Source organism: Spodoptera frugiperda, chromosome 12, assembly GCF_023101765.2.
Source record: "Spodoptera frugiperda isolate SF20-4 chromosome 12, AGI-APGP_CSIRO_Sfru_2.0, whole genome shotgun sequence".
Classification (NCBI taxonomy): Eukaryota; Metazoa; Arthropoda; class Insecta; order Lepidoptera; family Noctuidae; genus Spodoptera; species Spodoptera frugiperda.
The window spans coordinates 1,059,919-1,080,139 of record NC_064223.1 but is presented as its reverse complement, the minus strand read 5'-3'; the positions used below and the strand labels follow the sequence as shown (position 1 = coordinate 1,080,139).

The 20,221-nt window shown below is 35.8% G+C and overlaps 1 protein-coding gene across 1 annotated transcript; it reads left to right on the top strand.

The window, feature by feature from the left end:
• Positions 1–152: 152 nt before the first annotated feature.
• On the top strand, positions 153–19,925 carry LOC118263026 (uncharacterized). Its single transcript, XM_035574766.2, has 7 exons — positions 153–396; positions 2,595–2,738; positions 4,977–5,058; positions 15,073–15,222; positions 15,768–15,897; positions 16,135–16,224; positions 16,620–19,925. The coding sequence occupies exons 1-7, from the start codon at positions 212–214 to the stop codon at positions 16,808–16,810; spliced, it is 972 nt and encodes a 323-aa protein (XP_035430659.1). The 5' UTR covers positions 153–211; the 3' UTR covers positions 16,811–19,925.
• The last annotated feature ends 296 nt before the right edge of the window (positions 19,926–20,221 follow it).

The following is a 20,221-nucleotide window of genomic DNA, read 5'->3' as shown; positions in this document are numbered from 1 at the left end:
TCCCATGGGATACAGAAGTTGTCACATCTACACTAAGCATTAGGTAGGCAGCTAATATTTTGAAACAGTACAAAAAGAAAGACTCATCTCCCAGCCTCCTCGATAACAACAGATAAGTGCGGGTACCCAGCCCTACGCTGCACCATTTTCAAGGCCACATCTTTCAGTAGGCTGCAAGCAGCCGGCGTGGCCGCACGATGCCAGTCCCGCGATGACAACACCACGCGAACACCGTCCCAACGACACTGTTGAGTTATTACCTTTGAAATCTGCTCTAGTCAACAACAATTATAAAGATGACGACTCGTATTACCCCCCCGCCCTCAACAACAACCCGTCGAGTTCCAATCTCTACGATTACACACTACTGTCGAAGAGGACGCCGGCCTCTAAAAGGTATTTTTGTTTATTTTTTGACTGATCAGTGTTCCGTTTTGATTTGGAGATCGAAGTGTGACATCTTGAGAATTGATAGTAATTTCCATATTATTCGATTTCGCTCAATGAATTAAATAAAAGAAAGAATACTTACGGTCTACACTTCGCAGTTCGGGTTGACACTTTCGTTTCGTAGTTTTTTGTAAATAAGTGAATGTATTTTTACCGATTTAAACACCGTTTTTATATTACCCGAATTACAAAAGTATGATATTTATTTGGTAGATAAATTACTGGTAATTTGCTTGGTATTTCTTCACCGTCGATGGCATAATTACTGTCTAAGTGTCGCCTAGCTTAGACCATTGTTTCTGTACGCGTTGTTACAGGGGAATTCGTAGTTTTTTTTTAATATTTTTGTTCTTTACTGTTTTCCAATACCTTTCTCTCTACGAACGTTTTAGCGTTTCATTATTTTATCTTATCCTTTTAATTTAATATTATAGGTACGCGGTAAAATTGTGATTTTAATTTCTCCTCTAGTATCTTTTAAACGAGAGATTTCTGTAAAATAAATTAAAACCGTCGAATTTATTATTATTTATTATGCAATACAATTGTCCATGTAATCAAACCACTTAGTTTGTTGTCAAATGTTTATGTAACTAGACATCATGCCTTTTATTCGTCAAGGGCAGAAAGAGATGCACGCACTATTTAAAAAGTTCCTTATAATTAAGTCCAACTTTTAGCAATACACTGGCCAAAATTTCTCCATATCTAAATTGCTCCATCCATGCGCTATGCAACGAAGTTATAGTAAGTATGTTGTAAACTACATTGTAAGTAATTCAATTGTGATCCTAACTGTCATCAGTTTCTACCTCCCTATTGCATAGCCCCTGTCGACACTGATGTTACAGCAAGCAATACGTTCTGAAAGGTCTTCCTCAGGGAATCGAAAGTTAAACGGCGCAGCAAAGGCCTTAGCTTGAATATTTTTTACTATGCGGAACTACAACTTGCTCGTACAAGTTACACCACGATTTGTGTTACTGCAGAACTACCTACTTACAACTTTTACTACTACTTGGGTTACTTCTTTGGTCTGTCTAGGGTTCGCAAGCAAACAGTATCTCTAGAGAATTTGGAGAATTTAGAGGTACAGGTTGCGAAACAATTTTTCCATTTTTGCAGTTTCGTCGGGAAACAATATTCATTGACTTGAGAAGTGTAAGGGAACTAAAAGAATTAAGAGAAGATTTCGCAAACATTTTCGAAATAAACGTGTTAAATGAAAAGTATCTTCGTAAGCACAGATGCAAGAAGAAGCAAATTACATCCCACCAACACCTCGTTATAGTTCAATGTTGGACTGTTAAAGACTTCCTCTAGGGTCAATTTCCAAAACGTCCAAAATACTCATTATGTATGTCATTGAAAATAATGATATTCAAATAGTATTTTTTTGTTATTTTCAATGAGATAAATAATTACCATTAAATATCTATATCTGAAAAGCGCCAGGGCGATCACACGAATTCGCCCTTTTTGGAGATTGACCCTCCATGGTCCAGCATGCTATGAATAATAAATCTGTAGTTTTACGATACCCGCAGTGAGAGTTAGAGAGGTAAAATAAAAACAAATAAATATGTCCATTCTACCAAGACCAACACACCACACAACTGCAGTCTAAGATATACGGGGTTACAGAAATAAATGACGTAACGGAAAATAGATTTCAATCCTATTCTGTATCTTCCGAGAATCGGAAAGTTCCGTCGAAGTGATGGATGTAGCACATACATACTAACCTATGTACTATGTACATTGTACATATACATATGTATGTACCTACGTGCCCATCAATACGAGCTGCAGCTTTAGTCCGCTATATAAGTTATGTAACCGGATTAAGCTTATGTAACATTTATCTATCGTTACATTTCGTCAATAGATTTTTTTGTGTTCACAATCAAGGGAGAATAGTAAAATATTTGGGGTATTGCGATGAGGAATTTTGGCACGAAAACTTGAAGCTGAGAAATATGAATGATTTAATTAAGTACTTCATTTTACAAATCGACGAATGTTTAGCACCTAATAGCGTCTATAGATATTTCGCAAGTTATACTTATTAGGTTAGTTTGTTAAAAACCCTATAATTTTTATAATGTGATGAAAATTATTATTCCTTTACTTTTTGTCTTTAGATTACTATCGCGCACCCAACAGCCTGCGCCTACGCCGATGTTGACGTTATGCGGCGCGCCGCCCCCCTCCAGGAAGAGAGAGGAGCTGACCGCGCTAGCTAACCTCAGGAAAAAGGTGTCACCTGCCTTGCTACAACCTGACCGGTAAGTAAATTGCAAAATACTTAAAATATTGATACCAGATGGTCCCAAGTTGGGCGCCAATAAGATGAATCGCATAAAAAATCGCGTAAAAAGTTAAAACAACATCTCTCTCAATGAATTCTGACGCTGACTTAATAATTGATAGTATTGAAAGCAATCAGACACAATTTTCGTTCCCGATAGCTACTTAGTTTAGTAAATGCGTACCACGCTGAAAAAACAAAAAATGTAAACAACGCTGTGGTTAGGTACACTGGTTATGAGACTTCTAACACAATGCGCAGTGCAAAAATACGCAGTGCAATGTTTAATATTCTTAATTTGTAAGTCATAAGTCATCTATTTTAAGAGTCCCACGTTGGGGGCCAAAAATCAAAGCAATTACACCATAGTCTCAAAATTCCGTCATATCACGCTTTTAAAGCTTTTTACAACACCATTCACTTAGCTAGCTGAATAAAACACTCGCATTTCAAACCACCAGCCATTTAGCTGGCACTATACAATTTAGCGATCTGGCTTGCACATCGCGTGCGGCGTTTCACTCCCATACCTGCCAAGGTTCACGAAGGTGTGTGGGGGGAGGGGGGAGATAAGTGTAACAATGGAATGCTGCCTTATAGTTTCCTCAATATTCTAAGAATAGCCAGGTTATCTTGAAAGGGGCAACATTTCCGCCATTTTCTTCATAGTTGGCTAGTTTCCTGGCTTCCATTCATCTACTAAAGTAGTTTGTGGGTAATATGAGTACCTGTGCTTCTTTGGCAAAATAAAAAGGTTTTGCTTTGTTTTGATCCTCATTTTTTTCGGATGCGTATTATTCTAGAATGTTCCAATTTAGATTTAGATTAGATTTCAGCCATGATCGTCCCGCGGTAGGACTTTAGGATAGAGTCTGGAAATTTTTGGTGTTTTCCAATAAAATCACCTTTTATTACTTAGTTATTATAGCTATAGGTATTTATTGTGTAGTATGTTCTTAAAATACGAAAACGTTCTATTGCTAGGCTCAATAAAAATAAATAAATATGGCATGCTTAGCATTACACATACTGGCATTTATTGCTGAAAACATTCTTGAAGTGCAATTAAAATTTCTTCGTTGTATAGAGGGAGCCTTAAACCGCTCCGACGCTTGACCTCCCAACCACTTTACACCGAGCGACGTCTCGTTTAATCAAAGTCAGAGAGGGCTTACATATGGATGGTGCTTCATACTGCTTCCACGGTGGGCGGTGAATGCAGTCATTCAGAACTTATATGAACTGATGAACTTAGTTCTTTACAGAGTCATTATACTTATGTATTATCTTGTATTTTTAAGGTATAAGCCGGTAAACGAGCAGATGAATCACCTGATGGTAACCAATCACTGCCGACCATGGACACCCGAAACACCAGAGGCGTTACAAAGCGTAGAAGTCTTTTGGGGGTTAGGAATTTAAGGGTTGCTGGGGAATCGGGAATTGGGAAGGGAGGTAATTGGGTCTCCGGTAACCTCACAAACACATGCACACAACACATCATGTAAAAATAATTTTAGAGAGTACATAGGCATAAAGAACTAGGAAAAAGTCGCATTGGTACTCTACTCTTTTTTGAACTCACACCCTCATGCATGAGAAGCGGGCGTCGCGTCGTCGCGAATCGTACTGAAAGTGAGACTGAAAGGGAGACGATTTCCTATAAATAGCTCTAGTACTGAATTTTTAAAATAGCTACATTCGGAGACTCGTTGACTCAAGTTCAGCAGTCTTGCGGCAAATGCACTTCACCAATGAGGTCGCACTACATAATGTACATTGCATACAACTCATTACATTCACAATGACAATGCTGAAGTCCGCAGACAGAGAGCTCAGGACGGCACTGTATTATTCATTATGATTACTCTACTGGCGCTCTTAGTACACGGTATGCGATATACGAATGTTATATAGGTAATTAGGTACAGGACAGACATTATGTTTAAGTTGAAAAAGATTATATGTGTAATTACTTTAGTTAATCATATACCTTTGGTAAAAAGAATAAAATTTGATTGTATTGGCGCCCAACATGGGACAACACCGTACATAAAATATTTCCACAAACAATGGTTGGCTGGACCATATCTCATTGTAGATTGTATTTAAATACCTGCGGCTAAAGGTTACATATATTTTTTTTGTTTGTGACCCTCTTTGGTTCTTGTGCATGCTTTATTGTTAGGAATTTAATACAATATTTTGTTCACAGAAACGCCAATAAAAATGACAACGAACAAAGTAAGAATAGTAATGAAGAGACTCTCGACAATCGGCCCAAGCTTTTACAAAGGGTAAGTACCAGTTTCATTCATAAAATCAACACTCGATGTTTTTAATCTCATTGATTGCAAACAAGTAGTTTTAAACGAACAAAACGAAAATTAATTAAATTAGGCTATATTATTTTACCTTACTTTTACAACAGGTACACAATAAGTATTTCTAATGCGCAAAAAGGTCTACAAGGTGTATCAAACCTCATTAAAAGTTTCACGAACACGTTCGAATTTAATTTCAAACTTTTGAAAAATAACGTACTTATAACTTGTTCTCAAGAACGAGCATAAACTTTTTAAACATGGCGGCGAGTTTGGCAAGGACAACAACTGTACATCCTATACGAGTTGTTTTATTGTTTACGTAATGTAATATGCATAATATTATGATCTGGTGAAATGGCACGCGTCCTTGACCTGAGATACGGAAGTTTTTACCGGCGAGGTACCGATCGTGCTCAGTGAGCCGCTTCGAACCATGAAAATGACCTATGATGTGACAAAAAGGTGAAACCTTTCCTCAAAGTTGGGAATTGGATAATGTTGGCTGACATTTGTGTTACCTATGTGTTTATGTAACGGTGGTAGGTACTTAGTGAGATATTTTCGGAGCTTTTGTAATGGGTTAAAAACGGTTGTAGAGTTTGTTAAGCTTTGTTTTCGAGGGTCGACTGCGTACCTATGTATTTCTGTTTCTGTTTGTAACAGCGGTCCTGTGTCTACACATGTGTGAATATTTATATCGTCCGTTATTTCATTTTGGACGCACAATTTATTTGGGAACATTGTTTAGATAATATGTACAGGTTAGTATTATAACTGGACTCAGTCTAATGCTGAATGATTGTTTAATGTACTTGAACCACCAACCACCATAACCACTACCATTTTTCTACAGAACTTTTACAATTGACCGACAAATGTAGACTAAAGGGCATATTACACTTGAGCAACAACCGTCCGACTTGTCATTTTAAATTTAAACATTTATTCTTATGTCATATGATATTATTTCGCAACGTTTAATAAAAGGAGGTAGGCTAAAAAATTAGCCGTCCAAAAAGGCCACATCACCACAAGTTCATTTATCACTGACTCAGCACTAAGTTGACGCAAGAACTATTTCCACTCGCCGCTTAAAAAACTCGTTAGCCCTAATCTACCAAGAATAGACCCGAAATATGGAACATTTTAGGCAAGGCCATTAATATCCGAGTATCAATAATATTGGATTGACCCATCTGTAGATTAGACCTATAATATGTATCTATCTGTGTATGTACCTACATAAGAGAATCTCGTGTACAACCTCTTAAAATAAGTACGTCACTACGACGCTAGATCCAACTTGAGATATAAGCTATTGGTTCTTGTTATTACAGTGAGCGAACTTCTAATAAATATCAAGCATCGGTCTAGACTTTTTCTATTTTACTGTATTGGCAGGAAAACTAGATAAAATCTTTCAGGATCAGCTACTGCCTGAAACTGCCTAGCTGTTAGATGTTTGATAAAAGGAGTTCTTATCCTGTTTAATTATCTTGCTAGCCGGCCTATCCGGGTGGTTTTTAGTCTGACACTCCCTCATACCTTGCTCAAGGCAAGAGGAGTCATTGGATGATTTTTCAAACATATCTTTAGTTTTTATAATTAACTTTCGTGAGACATACTAAATTAATTACTATGTTATCGGCTTAATCACGTAACTTTACACTACTTTGCACGCTGTTAGAATAGCAGCGCGACAATCGCCGCGTCGTGTGTCGCGGAATGCTGCTCATGAATATGATCCTCTAGCATGGCTTGAAACTAGTCGAGTTCCTCATCAAACAGTTACGTGAGTAAACCGATAACATAAAAAATAATATATTATTTAACATTTTAACTCTTTATACAGTGGTTTCAAATCATACATCAAAATTAAAGGTACATGCATAACATAGACACACGAGGCTACTTCTAGATCGAACTGTAACTTAACATTCTCGCTACATCATCACAAATGTAAGATGAGAAGAACACAGGGTCAAAGAGGATCTTTTCTCTCTTTGAAAACCTCGTTAGTCGTTAGAGATGTTCGGGTTGCATGATAATTCGGTACTTTGTCACCAATTTCTGGGGCAAGTGTGTCTCTCACATCGAGATTTAAGCACCCCTCGGCTGAAGTAAAGGGATTTTTCGGATTTGACGTGTAAAACAAGGGAGCTGTGAGAGGCTTTTGAAAATGTTAAATGTATATGCGATGTTGGGTGCTTGTAGTTTCAGAAATAAGTAGTTGTTGATATATTTATGCTAATAGGTAAAACTGAATATAATAACGATACTTATACAATGGAAACATAATAATGAGTAACAATTAAAGAATTTTTAAAAGTAATTCTGATGGGCTTTACCAGAATCGGTATAATAAAGTACTTAAGATGCATGACTGTATAATAATATGACACTGTGTGGAAAATGTCTAACAGATTTCATATCCCACCTAACTATTTCGCTTTAGAATTATAATAAAATGTGGAACCAAAAATTACTCTGGGTATGGTAATATGACATTTTCCGCGGGACATTAGTAAAATTATTTCATATTTTATACTCGTAATCCTCCTGTTGATTTCCCCTGAGTAGGAAACGAGTACAGATCATACCACAGAAATATTCTTCTTTAATATGATCTATGACAGACACCTACTCAGATAAATACAGCGCCTTCACAGAGAAAACACACAATAAATACCATATTTATACGTGTTCGTATGCGATCATTATTTTCTTTTACTAGTGTGAGTAAACAGCTACTCGTAGTAAACAAAACAAAAGGCAATCATTCCTTACACCACTTTCGGCAGGAAATGACGGTTCCGATTGTTTACAACACACTTTGTAGATTACACAGGCAAATAATGACAGGTTTACAGTAACAACACGACACGAACAACTTAGGAAAATGGCGCAATAAAGCTCGGTACACAATGTCCTAGAAGCGGCCATATTGAATTTTAAGTTTTGGCGGTAGGAAGTAGCTGGGTCTGTGGGCGGATGTAACAACGTACACAGAGTATCTAGGTATTGGAAATGCGGGTCCGTGCGGATATTGAACGTTGGAACTGCAACTGCACCGCAGAGGCCACGTGTATCCTTACTTACATAGCTATACGTACCTACTTGAATTTTATATCCTCTTACATCACGATAGTTTTGAACATGAATTTATAAATTTTAAAGGTACATACCTACATACTACATAGGTTCTATACCTATCGTAGGTCTCGAAACGACCTAAACATATTTTAATGCAGAACGGATCTGATGCAATGGCCGATTGCTCATTTACTTACCTATATTTTTAAAGGTATCGTAATTTAACCTAACAATACAATTAAAGGAATCTTTAACAAAATTAACCTGACAGTAAACATCCAGGTTAAAATTTCAATTAAATAAAACCATCTCATTATTTCAGAATTAATTTTCATTTCAACATAATTTCCTAGACAGTTAATTTACTGTTGCCTAGCAACCGTTATTGTCTGCGGCTCGCGAGCCCGTCCCTCAATCTACATTACATTAACGTTTGTTTCCAAAATTCCACGATCCAGTCGTTCTACTAATCTCATAATTTGAAATGAAATAACTTTTCTGAAGAGGGCACGGTCGTAACTTCCCTATCGAGTTGTCCTTGACCCAAGCACCCTTATTTGTGTCGAAACGAAGTTAATTAGAAGATTTAGGACAAAAGGCTGTTTCGGATTCGATTTGGTTGTCGTAAATAAAACATAAATGATGTTTATTTAGGTAGGTATGTATGAGCGTCTACTGAGATAATTCTCATTTGGCACTTATTTGGAGTGGGACTTGTGGAAAAAACATGTTTTGACTGACAATGATGAATTTTGCGAACCGTTTTTGTTAGGTTTTGTATTAGATCACTTACTGCCGTACTCAAAATCATTTAATGGCTAATATTTAACCCAGTCTTTAGCAATCGTTTTCGGAACAAAATCGTCACTGAGGAATAGTTTTGAAACACTTTGAAACTATGTTAAAACTCTAGCTTGTCAAAAGCCACTAGGAAACCCAAACATATTTTAAAAGAACATTATGTTGTGTTCTTTGTTGCTGAGTTTGTTGCAATGTTTTTTTATGCATATAAACACTGAGATAGTTAAAGAATAATATTATATGTACCGAAACCGAGACTACTAACTATCGCTAGTTAAAAATATTAGGTATTAATTGCTTTTATCCATCAATCTAAGATGATTAAGGATGATAAAGATGTATACTCAATCCTTAATGATTAAGATTCCTGCTCAAAGTTGAGTAGATTTTGATCCAAACTAGGATATTGCGACTTAATTCCACTGTCCAATTTGTAATGAACTTTACAAGGTATAGTATTGGAGTCCCAATTAATTGAAGGATTTGTGGCGAAACCGTATCTTACGTGGTTACCGGTAAGCAGTGGGTGTCGTAATTTATCACGCAGGGACCCCTAAATCATAACTTTAGGGTTATCTAAGTTTTTGTCTAAATATTGACCTGCTTGGTCGGTTTCAACGTGTTGGTAAATGGAAGGTACTTATAATCCCAATATCTACAACAACAAAGGTACCTACGGTAAATTGCGACTAAATGCTTGTTTAAACGTTGCCATCACTGTTTAAATTTAAAAAATATTGGATATAGAAACATTTTTACAAAATCAAGGCAATTTTGAAAATAAAATGTTAAACTTTTGCAAGACCACCACACGTAGGTAAAGCAAATTACGTAATTTCAAATATCGAATGCAGTTTGTTCTCTTTGATTTTTCTCGAAACTTATTTGTTCTCTTTTATTTTTCTCATTCGGAGAGCCAAAGAGTTGCGTAACTTTAGATAGGTACCTATTGAAAAATATGGAAATTGTCTGCGTTCAAATAGGGGGCGGTTTGCTGGCACCGCGCCATGTGATCGTGACCTTCTTTTATGTAACAAACAGACAGCTATATTTACTATACACTTTAATATATTTATACCAGGACATTTTCAATCAATTCACAGTACTTTTGGCTTTATATACCGTACCTACAGAACTCAATCCCAACTTTCTGTATTCCAATCAATTTACTTTTGATGAAATTAGCCGCTCATGTTTCGTTCTTTGGTGAATGTTATTAAAATCTTGAAATACTCATTTGAAGTTGTTCTTAAGAAAAGCAATTTTACTACAGAAGGTTCCACCTAAATTGTGCGGATCTGGCTTTGATCCCGTAATATTATACTTTACGCTTTTCGATTTCGTGATTCTCAGTGGTTCCTAGCAACCACTCAGTTTCTCAACCATAAATGTCCGCATATGCGGACGGGCACTGCGGGACTTTTTGGTTCTAAGCTATTATTTGCTGATCCGGAGCTGCGGACTACCTAGCGGGTTTACCGGAGCTCCGGGTCGAAAAGCAGGAGAAGGAACGGGGTGGTTTTTAGTCAGTAAGAGTCTGACACTCCCTCTCGCCTTGCCCAAGGCGGGAGAAGTCATTGGATGATTTCCACCCTCAAAAAAAAAAAAAAGCTATTATTTGACACATTAAAAATTATTATATGACAGGAAAATCTACAATTTAATTATTGTAACGGACTAACTGTTTACCCCTAAAATTATACCTACTTTACAATACACAATATTTATACCGACCTAGCAAAAAAAAAATGTTTTATATTATCCGAAATTTTATAGTTTAATTTCTATTTACCTATAACTATACTACCTCTTTAAGACATTAGTTAACGTAATAGTAACGAGTTTGCTTTTATTTTTACAGTAATGGATCTACCTACAATGTAAATAGGTCCCACTAGTCCATACTTTATACCTAACCTAACCATTTGTAACGTTCAATTAATTCTGCGCCACGTTCCCGGTACCCGCTCGCAGACGGTAATTATAACAAGATTCAGGTGGCGGTGGCGAACTCAAGCTCATGAGCAATTTACTCCGTTCAGACGCGGAGCCGCGGCTCAAACAGAACTTGCCAAGCGTGAATGTTTGAAGACTGAGCGTGTAAGGCTGAAAGGACATTAATCCACGTTCTTTAGCATGAATGGATGCTCAGCCGTTGGAAATAATTTGCTACTATAGCTACGTACCTACGCATGTTGTGATTGTATGTAGGTAGATACTTACGCAAGAACTTTTTAAATGTTTTTTTTATCGATTTTCAATTTTATTTTTTTGTAGTAAAGTTGGAAATCTAATTTATTGAATTAGAGAAGGTTGATGTGGTTGTAGAACTCCGTATCTACATGTGGTCCGTGTTTTTATATCCATTTTTTGTGTGATGTAGGTACTTGATAGGTAGTAGGGTAGGTAATACTTAGGTTGGTCTGTGCACAAGATATAAATAAATCGGTTAGAATAAAAAACACAAGCTCAGCTCAACTATATTACACCTGTAAAAGAATAAATCTAGACACAGATGGAGTGATAAATATGTTAGAACTATAAATAAAATAAATGTGGATATTAGTTATACGCGTAAAGTTGTGACTTGTGCCTGAGCCGTGAGAGACTCCAGGCTTTTAGAGTAATGAGTACTGCGGCCACTCGTCTTAAAGAGTTTGCCCCCCTTGTGGCTTCGGCCAGAAGTCGGGGAGCCTCCGACCTCGCCTCGCCACAGAGTCCCGCCTTTTATCAACTTTTATAACGAAACCGCGATACTGTTGAGATGAAGTTTCGTTTTATCAACACCCTTTATGTAATAGGTAGTCTGACGCAGCCAGTGGGAAACTTTTCAACAATCTCAAATTAATTAAGAAGTTTCTGAACGATGATTAAAAAGTAAATAAACAAAGTTTTATTAGAAACTGTTCGTTTTTTATTTCGTATTCAGGATTCATATGTTTTACTATTCGTATATTTTGTTACCTAATTGTAGGTTGAAAATGCAGTTGAATTAAAAATTAAATGTTTAATTAATTGAAAGCACAGCTACAATGCTCATACAATCTGAATCCGAATAAAATTAAACAGCACAATTTTTCCCCAGAGAATATTTTAATCTGGCAATTCACTGAAGTAATACGAAACGAGTGCCTCATTAAAATACACTTTGAACGTTACCTGCAACAGAGTACCAACCTAGCGAAAAAAATGGCGCCAATTAAAATGAAATTAAGCGTTTTGTTGCCACCAATCGCGTGCTACTAGCCACTCGGGGTCACTTTATTTTAAGCTGCATATTTGCATTACATTAAGTGATGACGCCCACATAATAGGGCGACATTTATAACGCTTTATGTTCCACACGAAATATTGTAATTAAATATTTTGGACACATATTTATTTATGACTGAATTCGTTTACATAACATAGTAGTCGTAAGTCAAAAGTTGTCAAAACACAATGGGCTATGCAAAGCTACCTTAAAACATTTAGCTAGTTTCGCTTGTCGGAGTAATCGAAGATATCTAGGTATTTAAAATAAAAATCTATAGTGAAATCTGGACTTGATAGATAATACCTAGAAACAAAATTTATTTACTACCGAAGACTTTTCGTTTGTGTTTTGGCATAACATCAGTTATCTAAAAATGAATACTACCTGTAGTAGATGAGAGACACTTTTTTTAAGGGGGAAAATCATCCAATTTCTTCTCCCGCCTTGGGTGAGGCGAGAGAGAGTGTCAGACTCTTACTGACTAAAAATCACCCCGTTCCTACTCCTGCTTTTCGAGCCGCAGCCCCGGTAAACCCGCTAGGTAGTCCGCAGCTCCGGAGTAGGTAACACTAGGTAACCTATCAATCATTTTCAACATGTATTAGAAAGAAGAGAAAGTATTTATTATTCAAAATAGATACCTACCTACCTAGCTGAGCTGCGCACCACGTTCCGTGGCGGAACAGCCGGTGCTTCATTTGATTGATGAGCCATTAAAACAATGTTCCTCCCATTATTCCACCTGTAACGGCTGCGAATCATATTTTATTTCTTGTGAAATTCTGAATTATGGAGATTGAATCATAATTCATGATTGTAATATAGGACTTTATTCTTTACCAACTTTAAGGTCGAATTTTCACATTAGGTATAATTTTCTTTCATCAGTTTATCGGTTTTTCTTTTTCGATAAAAGTTTAGTCTTTAAGTGTGGGAGAGCCATGCTTCGGTATAAGTGGACCGGCTCGACCGGAGTGATACCACGGCCTCACAGAAAACCGACGTGAAACAATGCTTGCGTTGTGTAAGTGAGGTTACTAGAGGCTCAATCTTCCCAATCCCGATTCCCTAACAACCCTTAAATTCCTAACCCCCAAAAGGCCGGCAACGCACGCCTGTGATGTTTCAAGTGTCCATGGGCAGCGGTTGCTTACCATCAGGTGACTGTTCGTTCTTCGGCTTATACCTACCATAAAAATTCAATATTATTATATAGAATTTTCGAATACGATATACTTCTGTTTCCTACCAGCGTTAAAATCGGTAGTCGAAATAGGTAAAAGCAGAATATAAAATAGGTGAACTGAAAATAACGCACCGCCGCATTCACGTCGACCGTAGAAATGCAAGCACCTCGTCGGTATGTTGCATTACGTCGCACACGTATGTACCTACCTACACACGTCTACTTGTATACACGTGCGCTATATTTCACATAAATCCTATTTGGGACCAGTCCTCTAATTTATTTGGCTCAGGCCCAAAAATATCGCGAAGAAAAGGGGATTTTGGGCCTATAGTAATGGATGGATTGACTTTAAGTTGCGTTGCGTAAATGTTACATGTATTGTGACATACCTACCTTATCTAGACACACGGCAGTGTGTCCGCCAAGTTCGAGCAAAAAACCGACACACCGGCCGTGGGTTATATTACACGAACCATTTCGGGCCAAGTTCGACCCACCTATAACTCAAAATCTATTTTATCTACGCATATGAAATTTCTAGTATCTGTCGAGATCTACTTACTTATCTAAAATACAAAATTTCATAAATGTGTAGGTCTTGAGATATCCGACGTCAGAAAATCGCTATTTTTACTATACACTCACTGACTGACTCACTCACTCACTCACTTACTCACTCATCAAAAACCTAGACCACTTCCAATGGTCGTATTGACTTGAAATTTGGCATGGAGGTAGGTCTTTAGGTCAAGGTAAAGGAAAAAATCTGAAAATGGCCAAGTGTGAGTCGGTTTTAAAAATAATGAAGGTGTAAATTCATACCCCTAAGGAAGTAAAACAAAAAAATTATCTATATCTTCCAATGGTCGTACCGACCTAAAATTCGTTACGAAGGTTTGTATTTAGTCAAAGTAAAGTAAAATAAGAAAAAAAGAAAATAAACCTTACAAAAATAAATGAAATCCCACCCAAAACATAAATGTGAAAGGCTGCCAAGTTCGATAATATTGGAATGCTTCGCCTATAAAAGAAGTGAGATCTAAATAAGTACCAAGTTCCATACACAGACTTCAGTTAAAAATGATATAACTTGGCAAGTTTTAATAGAAAATTATATACTTGACTCATTGCGTTTAGTAGGTTTATAACAAAGTGTGTGAAAACTTGCCAACTTGTTATATCATTTTTAACTGAAGTCTGTGTATGGAACTTGGTACTTATTTAGATCTCACTTCTTTTATAGGCGAAGCATTCCAATATTATCGAACTTGGCAGCCTTTCACATTTATGTTTTGGGTGGGATTAGATATTATTTTAAAGTTAACTACAGTTTTCGTTTAACAAATAGCTAAAATAATAGATGCCTAATTGCGTTACTCGATATTATGTAGAACAAAAAAGAATTAAAACAAAAATGCCTCATTAAATAGTGAAATAAAGTATTTATACGCATAGTCAAATACAAAGCATTCTTAATTTTAAAATATTTAAACTTACTTAGGCATTTATTTACGTGATGAAAACCAAAATACTGATCAAGAACCCATGATTCTTAAACAATGATCTGATAACATATTTAATAAAACAATAATTTTAAAATGGCGAATATTTATCACTAAAGTTCTTTGCAATATATACTTGGCAGGTGCTGCAATCCAAGCCAGTGAGTATGGTGGTGCAGTGGAGCGAGGTGCGCACTGCCTGGCAGGACAGCGACTTCATCACCGAGTGCCTGTGCTGGCACAACGTCTACCGCCAGCGACACGGCGCTCCGCAGCTCTACATGGCTCCAGAGGTGATTAATCCCCACATACGTTACTCTTACGTTAAAATATTCACCATTATAGTCGAAATTGTTGGTCCCACGGTGGGCGCCAAAATGATACACTCGGGATCTATTTACACATTTTGCTACATGTTTTGTTAACCGTTTAGAAAATTAGTTTTAAATTGTGATGCAATGTGGTGACTTAGGCAGTAAATGAAGGAGACGTCTGATTCTTATGATCACCTTTAATTGACTGTGTTATACAACTAACTTACGCTACTTATAACACGAGGTGTCATACACGCTACAGTGAAAAGAATTAGTCGACTCTGTAATTGTGGAATACCTAAGGATATATTTTTACTAGGGTTTTCTCCTATGTAATACATACATGACACTTTAAAAAGTACTTTACTACTACTTATTACCCGTTGCGTAGCAATCAGTTTTCCAGTAAACATTCCAACCGTCAATATATCTAGATGGAGAGCTATATTTTAAATAGTCCCACCACCACCACCATGCCAGATTGAAGAGATACGTAAAAATAAGATTTCATGTAATTTTTGCAGCTCTGCGACTACGCACAGGCGTGGGCCAATCACCTGGCGCACACCAACAAGTTCCACTACAGGAACGACCGCGATGTCGGCCAGAACCTGTACCAGCGCCCCGTCAGCGCGCTGCAGCCAGATGTCACAGGTACACCCCGTTGCACTATAAGCACTTAAAAATGCAAGTAGACATCAGGCATCACTATCTATCTTTATATTTACTTAGATTTACATGTCATAAGTCATAAGATATTTTGTTTTGTTTCTTGTTTTCTTTGAAAAAGTTAATATTTTCGCTCACATAAATACCAAAGAAAATGGAGTACTCGTATTATACTAAGTAAATAAAGTATGTATCTCATCTCTGTACAAAATTTGTGTGCAGGTCAAGAAGTGTCTTCCTACTGGTACGCCGCGGTGCGCCAGTACAGCTATTTCAAAGAGCCCGATGTTCTCCACGCTAATGTTAACGCAGGTAAATAATGTACCTCTCATTATATTTATATTACACGTCACATAATTTATAAAGACTTAAGAGTAACTATAATTTTATTATTTTACATTAAATTAAAAATATGTGCACCATTTTTAAATGTATTATTCGAAAAATTATAATAAAATCACCACGCAGCGCCATCTGTTGCTGAGTAGTGGTAAACCAATAGGGGCGCAAAATGGAATAAAATTACCAAAATTTACGATGTAACGCCATCTATTGTCCAGTAGCGGTAAATGTTTTTTTTTATTTTGTAACCGTTTTAATTGTTTTTTTTTTTGTAACGATAATATTTAGTGCGTTTCTAATATTATAATCGTCTTTCTTTTTTTTTTATATTATTTTTACTATATTTCTTTACTTTAATGTTTCAGGTCACTTCACGCAAATGGTTTGGGTAGCCACAACATTCTTTGGCGTCGGGAAAGCACGTTCCCGAGACGGTAAAGTGATAGTAGTGGCCAACTACTCGCCACCGGGCAACTTGTCTGGACAGTTCGAGGCCAACGTCCTCCCCCCACTGCCCGAGAACTTCCCAGACATACCAACCCCTCCACAACACTGACGAAGGCTCTCCATACGTGGCAGAAGGCTTAAGATCGACGCCACGTTCCTACACTGAGGAAAGGCAGACATTTTTGTGTGAATTGGTTGTGTTGTCTTAGAACGAAATCCTATATAAGACATAATGAGAGAGAACTTTAAAAATTCATTGTTAAAACGGTTTTTGTAACCGAATTTTGTTGTTGTTATGGAATCTTTTAAATAATGAGGTTCGTCGTCCGAATGTGACTGAACCTCAAGTACCTAACGAGACAAACGTCGTGTGCATTTAAAACTCGAGTAAGATCATTCCAAGATTCCACTGAACAAGTATGATGACCATAACTTGTAATCATACCACTAGATATTCAATAATCATCGACACCGAAGCACCAAATAATCCGTCTTCGAATCACGCCGCCGTCCGCTTAGCAAACAAATAAATTATTCTAATTAAACACATTAAGGTGTCAAAGAAATATTCATGTAGGAATACAATATTGTACGTAGCACGTGCCTACAGCATAATAATTTAATTTTCAGAAGAACTTTAGTAGGTATTACACACCAACGATCAATTATGTAGCTTATAATCTGTATATTCTCATTCATTTATAATTTTTTTTGAACAGCGCCATCTTTCTTACGTCTAAGGCAAATAAATCATTGATTTAAATACAGCTATTTCTTCACGCCAAGCCTTTTTATCTACTCGCATGGATAAATAATATAACCTACTCTACTCTCATTATGATCACTCGCTTAAATTTCAAATGATCGCATCGTCATCGATACCTGTTTATCATGGGTACTCAAAATAAAAGGAGTTTCATAAAGGACTCGTGTGATCAGAAAATTTCTTCACACCAAGACAAGGAGACCGTTGCGACCACGTGGCGATGCGTCAGCAAAAAAATGTCATTGGTGTGACTACATTCTCTACCTATAACTAACTATAAGAAACTATTTATCTTCCAAGCTTGTCTTTAAACTATAGAAAAATGGTTGTTTTGCCCGAGCTTGAATTTTATAAAGTTTATTAGAACTTAGAAGCAATAACAGTAATACGCACATGCCTACTTATTAGTAGATGTATCTAGGTAAGTTTACGCGCAAAATACCACAAGTTTAGTTAGGTTAGGTGACCGTTAGCTACATGACGACGTAAATTTTTAAAATAGCTAGGAACAAACAACTTTGAAACTTTAGGTTAATTACAAAATTAGTTTCGTCATAGCAAATATATTATTTAGTTAATATTTATAATTGATTTGTTACCGTAGATCTAGACTAACGGCCTTTAGAATGAGACCCCATTGTTGTACTGAAGAACGTGAAACGTGGCTCTAATTTTATGATAAAATAAGCTTTCAATGTCATACCAACGGATAAACACCTAATGTGAAAAAAAATAACACGTGCCGGCTATGTGTCGGCACGTGTTATTTTTTAAATGAAAATTTTAATTGAAATCTCAAAACACATTTTTCAGAATTTAGAGTGAATACTGTACTTATAATTTTATAAATCCTGTGTTATTTTATGTAATTAACCATTGATGCAAATTAAAAAACTTTTACCTACTAGTGGCGCCCCCAAAATCAATGTTAACATTTGATACTTTGCAGTGTAGATGGCGCCACGTTATTTTTAACTTACAAAAATATTATGTTCCTTTCTACTTAAAAATATCTTCCAAACGTTTGTGATAAAATCTATATTCCACATGTTAAAGTTTCGTATTAAGATGCATAAAATTACTTCTACGGAGGTGCATCTGTCTATACAATTATTTTTAAATATGTTTAAAATGTGAAGCAAATCTAGATAGCCTAAAAATTTTAAAAGTTGAGCTTCCAATCCAAACCAGGTGCATGTATATGTACTGTACTGCTTCTGAGACACTGTTGATTTTTTTTTTTCAGAACATTTTTAATTATTAATATTTTTATTCGTGTTTGGACTGAAAATCTTAGTCAATCGAGTTAACATGTCAATTATTACAAGTCGACATGCATTTCTTTTACCATTTACTTCAAATGTAAAACTATATTTATAAAACTCTGAGTCGCAGGGTTGTGTGAAATTATTATTGTTAATTGTATGAACCTAATTATAAGCACTCGAGAGAAAATATTTTGTATTTAGATTTAGTGAGCCTAAAAGGTTAATTGTTTATTCAAGTTATTATTTAAGTATAGAAAAAATATAATTAATATTAATTTCCATAAATAATTCAACTGCTGCAGTTGTCATATAAAAAAAATGTTGCCATTGTGCAAAATTGTTAAAAAATACATTCATGATTTGAATTTAGAACTTCCTGTAATGCTGTACTTTCTATTTACCTTCTCTAGTCTGTAGAAACCATTTCGAACTTTTACCAATACCTTAATTCCCTACCAATAACTAGTTTGAGCTTGATTTTAGACTTTGAACTTTACTGCACATGCTTATAGGGCACAACTTTACACTAGGCCTATGCTAGTTATGTTTGTTGATGTAAATTAGAAAATCTAACTGGGCTTCTATGTCTTATAATCTTGACTTTTCGAAATAGGGAGGCTGTTTTTTAGTATTTACATCTAGTAGATTTTAAAGTAGTATTTACCTACTTAGATTAGGTAATATTCTAAAGTTTGTTTAAATTATAGACAATTTAGTTACTCTGTTGTAATAATTTAATTGCTATTTTTGTGTTAAGTTGGAAGCACCAACACTATTGTGCCAAATTAGTGCAAAAAGCCATGGAATAGAAAAAACTAGTTTCTGTATTCTGTGCAAAAAGCACTTCTATGTCATTGACCTTCTATTTTTAAACAATAAATTCTAAATCTTATTGGACCTACTGCATTGAGACTCAGGACTAAAAGATGTTTGAATTTCAATTTTAACTAATTCTAATAAAGTTGTATTTAACATTGGCATATGAAACAAAAAAATATTTATGTTAAAGTGAGTATACATGTTTGAAATGATTATGTTATAGTTATAAGATGATTTAATAAAAATGTTAAATATTTGAATTAATTTGAGTAGAAACTCAATGTTTATTGATAAAAGGCTGTGAATTGTTAACTGTTGTATAGAACAGATTTGCTTGGCAATATTTTTAGTTAATAAAGTGTTCAAAATTGTGGGCTGTTTCATTTGGTTTAGTAACTAACTTCTTTGATTGTCACTATGTGAGACACAATAATAAATACATTGAATATCTAAGATGTTTGTTCGCAAATTAAATATTATTAAAGCAAAATATTGAAGTAAATTATATAGATCATCTTTAGACTGCTTGTTATCTGGATGTTAATAAAGAATCTAGAAAAATCCTATAAATGAACTTCTGATGACTGCAAAATTTTACATAAGATGCTACAGAACCTGTCCATAACATTTTTTCAAGTTATCTTTGATATATATAATACCAGTGCTA

Excerpts from the sequence above, each read along its gene's own strand:
- LOC118263026 (XM_035574766.2), top strand. The coding sequence starts at position 212 with ATGACAACACCACGCGAACACCGTCCCAACGACACTGTTGAGTTATTA. Across the intron at positions 5,059-15,072 it reads GGCCCAAGCTTTTACAAAGG|GTGCTGCAATCCAAGCCAGT; the intron begins GTAAGTACCAGT and ends TATACTTGGCAG. Across the intron at positions 15,223-15,767 it reads AGCTCTACATGGCTCCAGAG|CTCTGCGACTACGCACAGGC; the intron begins GTGATTAATCCC and ends TAATTTTTGCAG.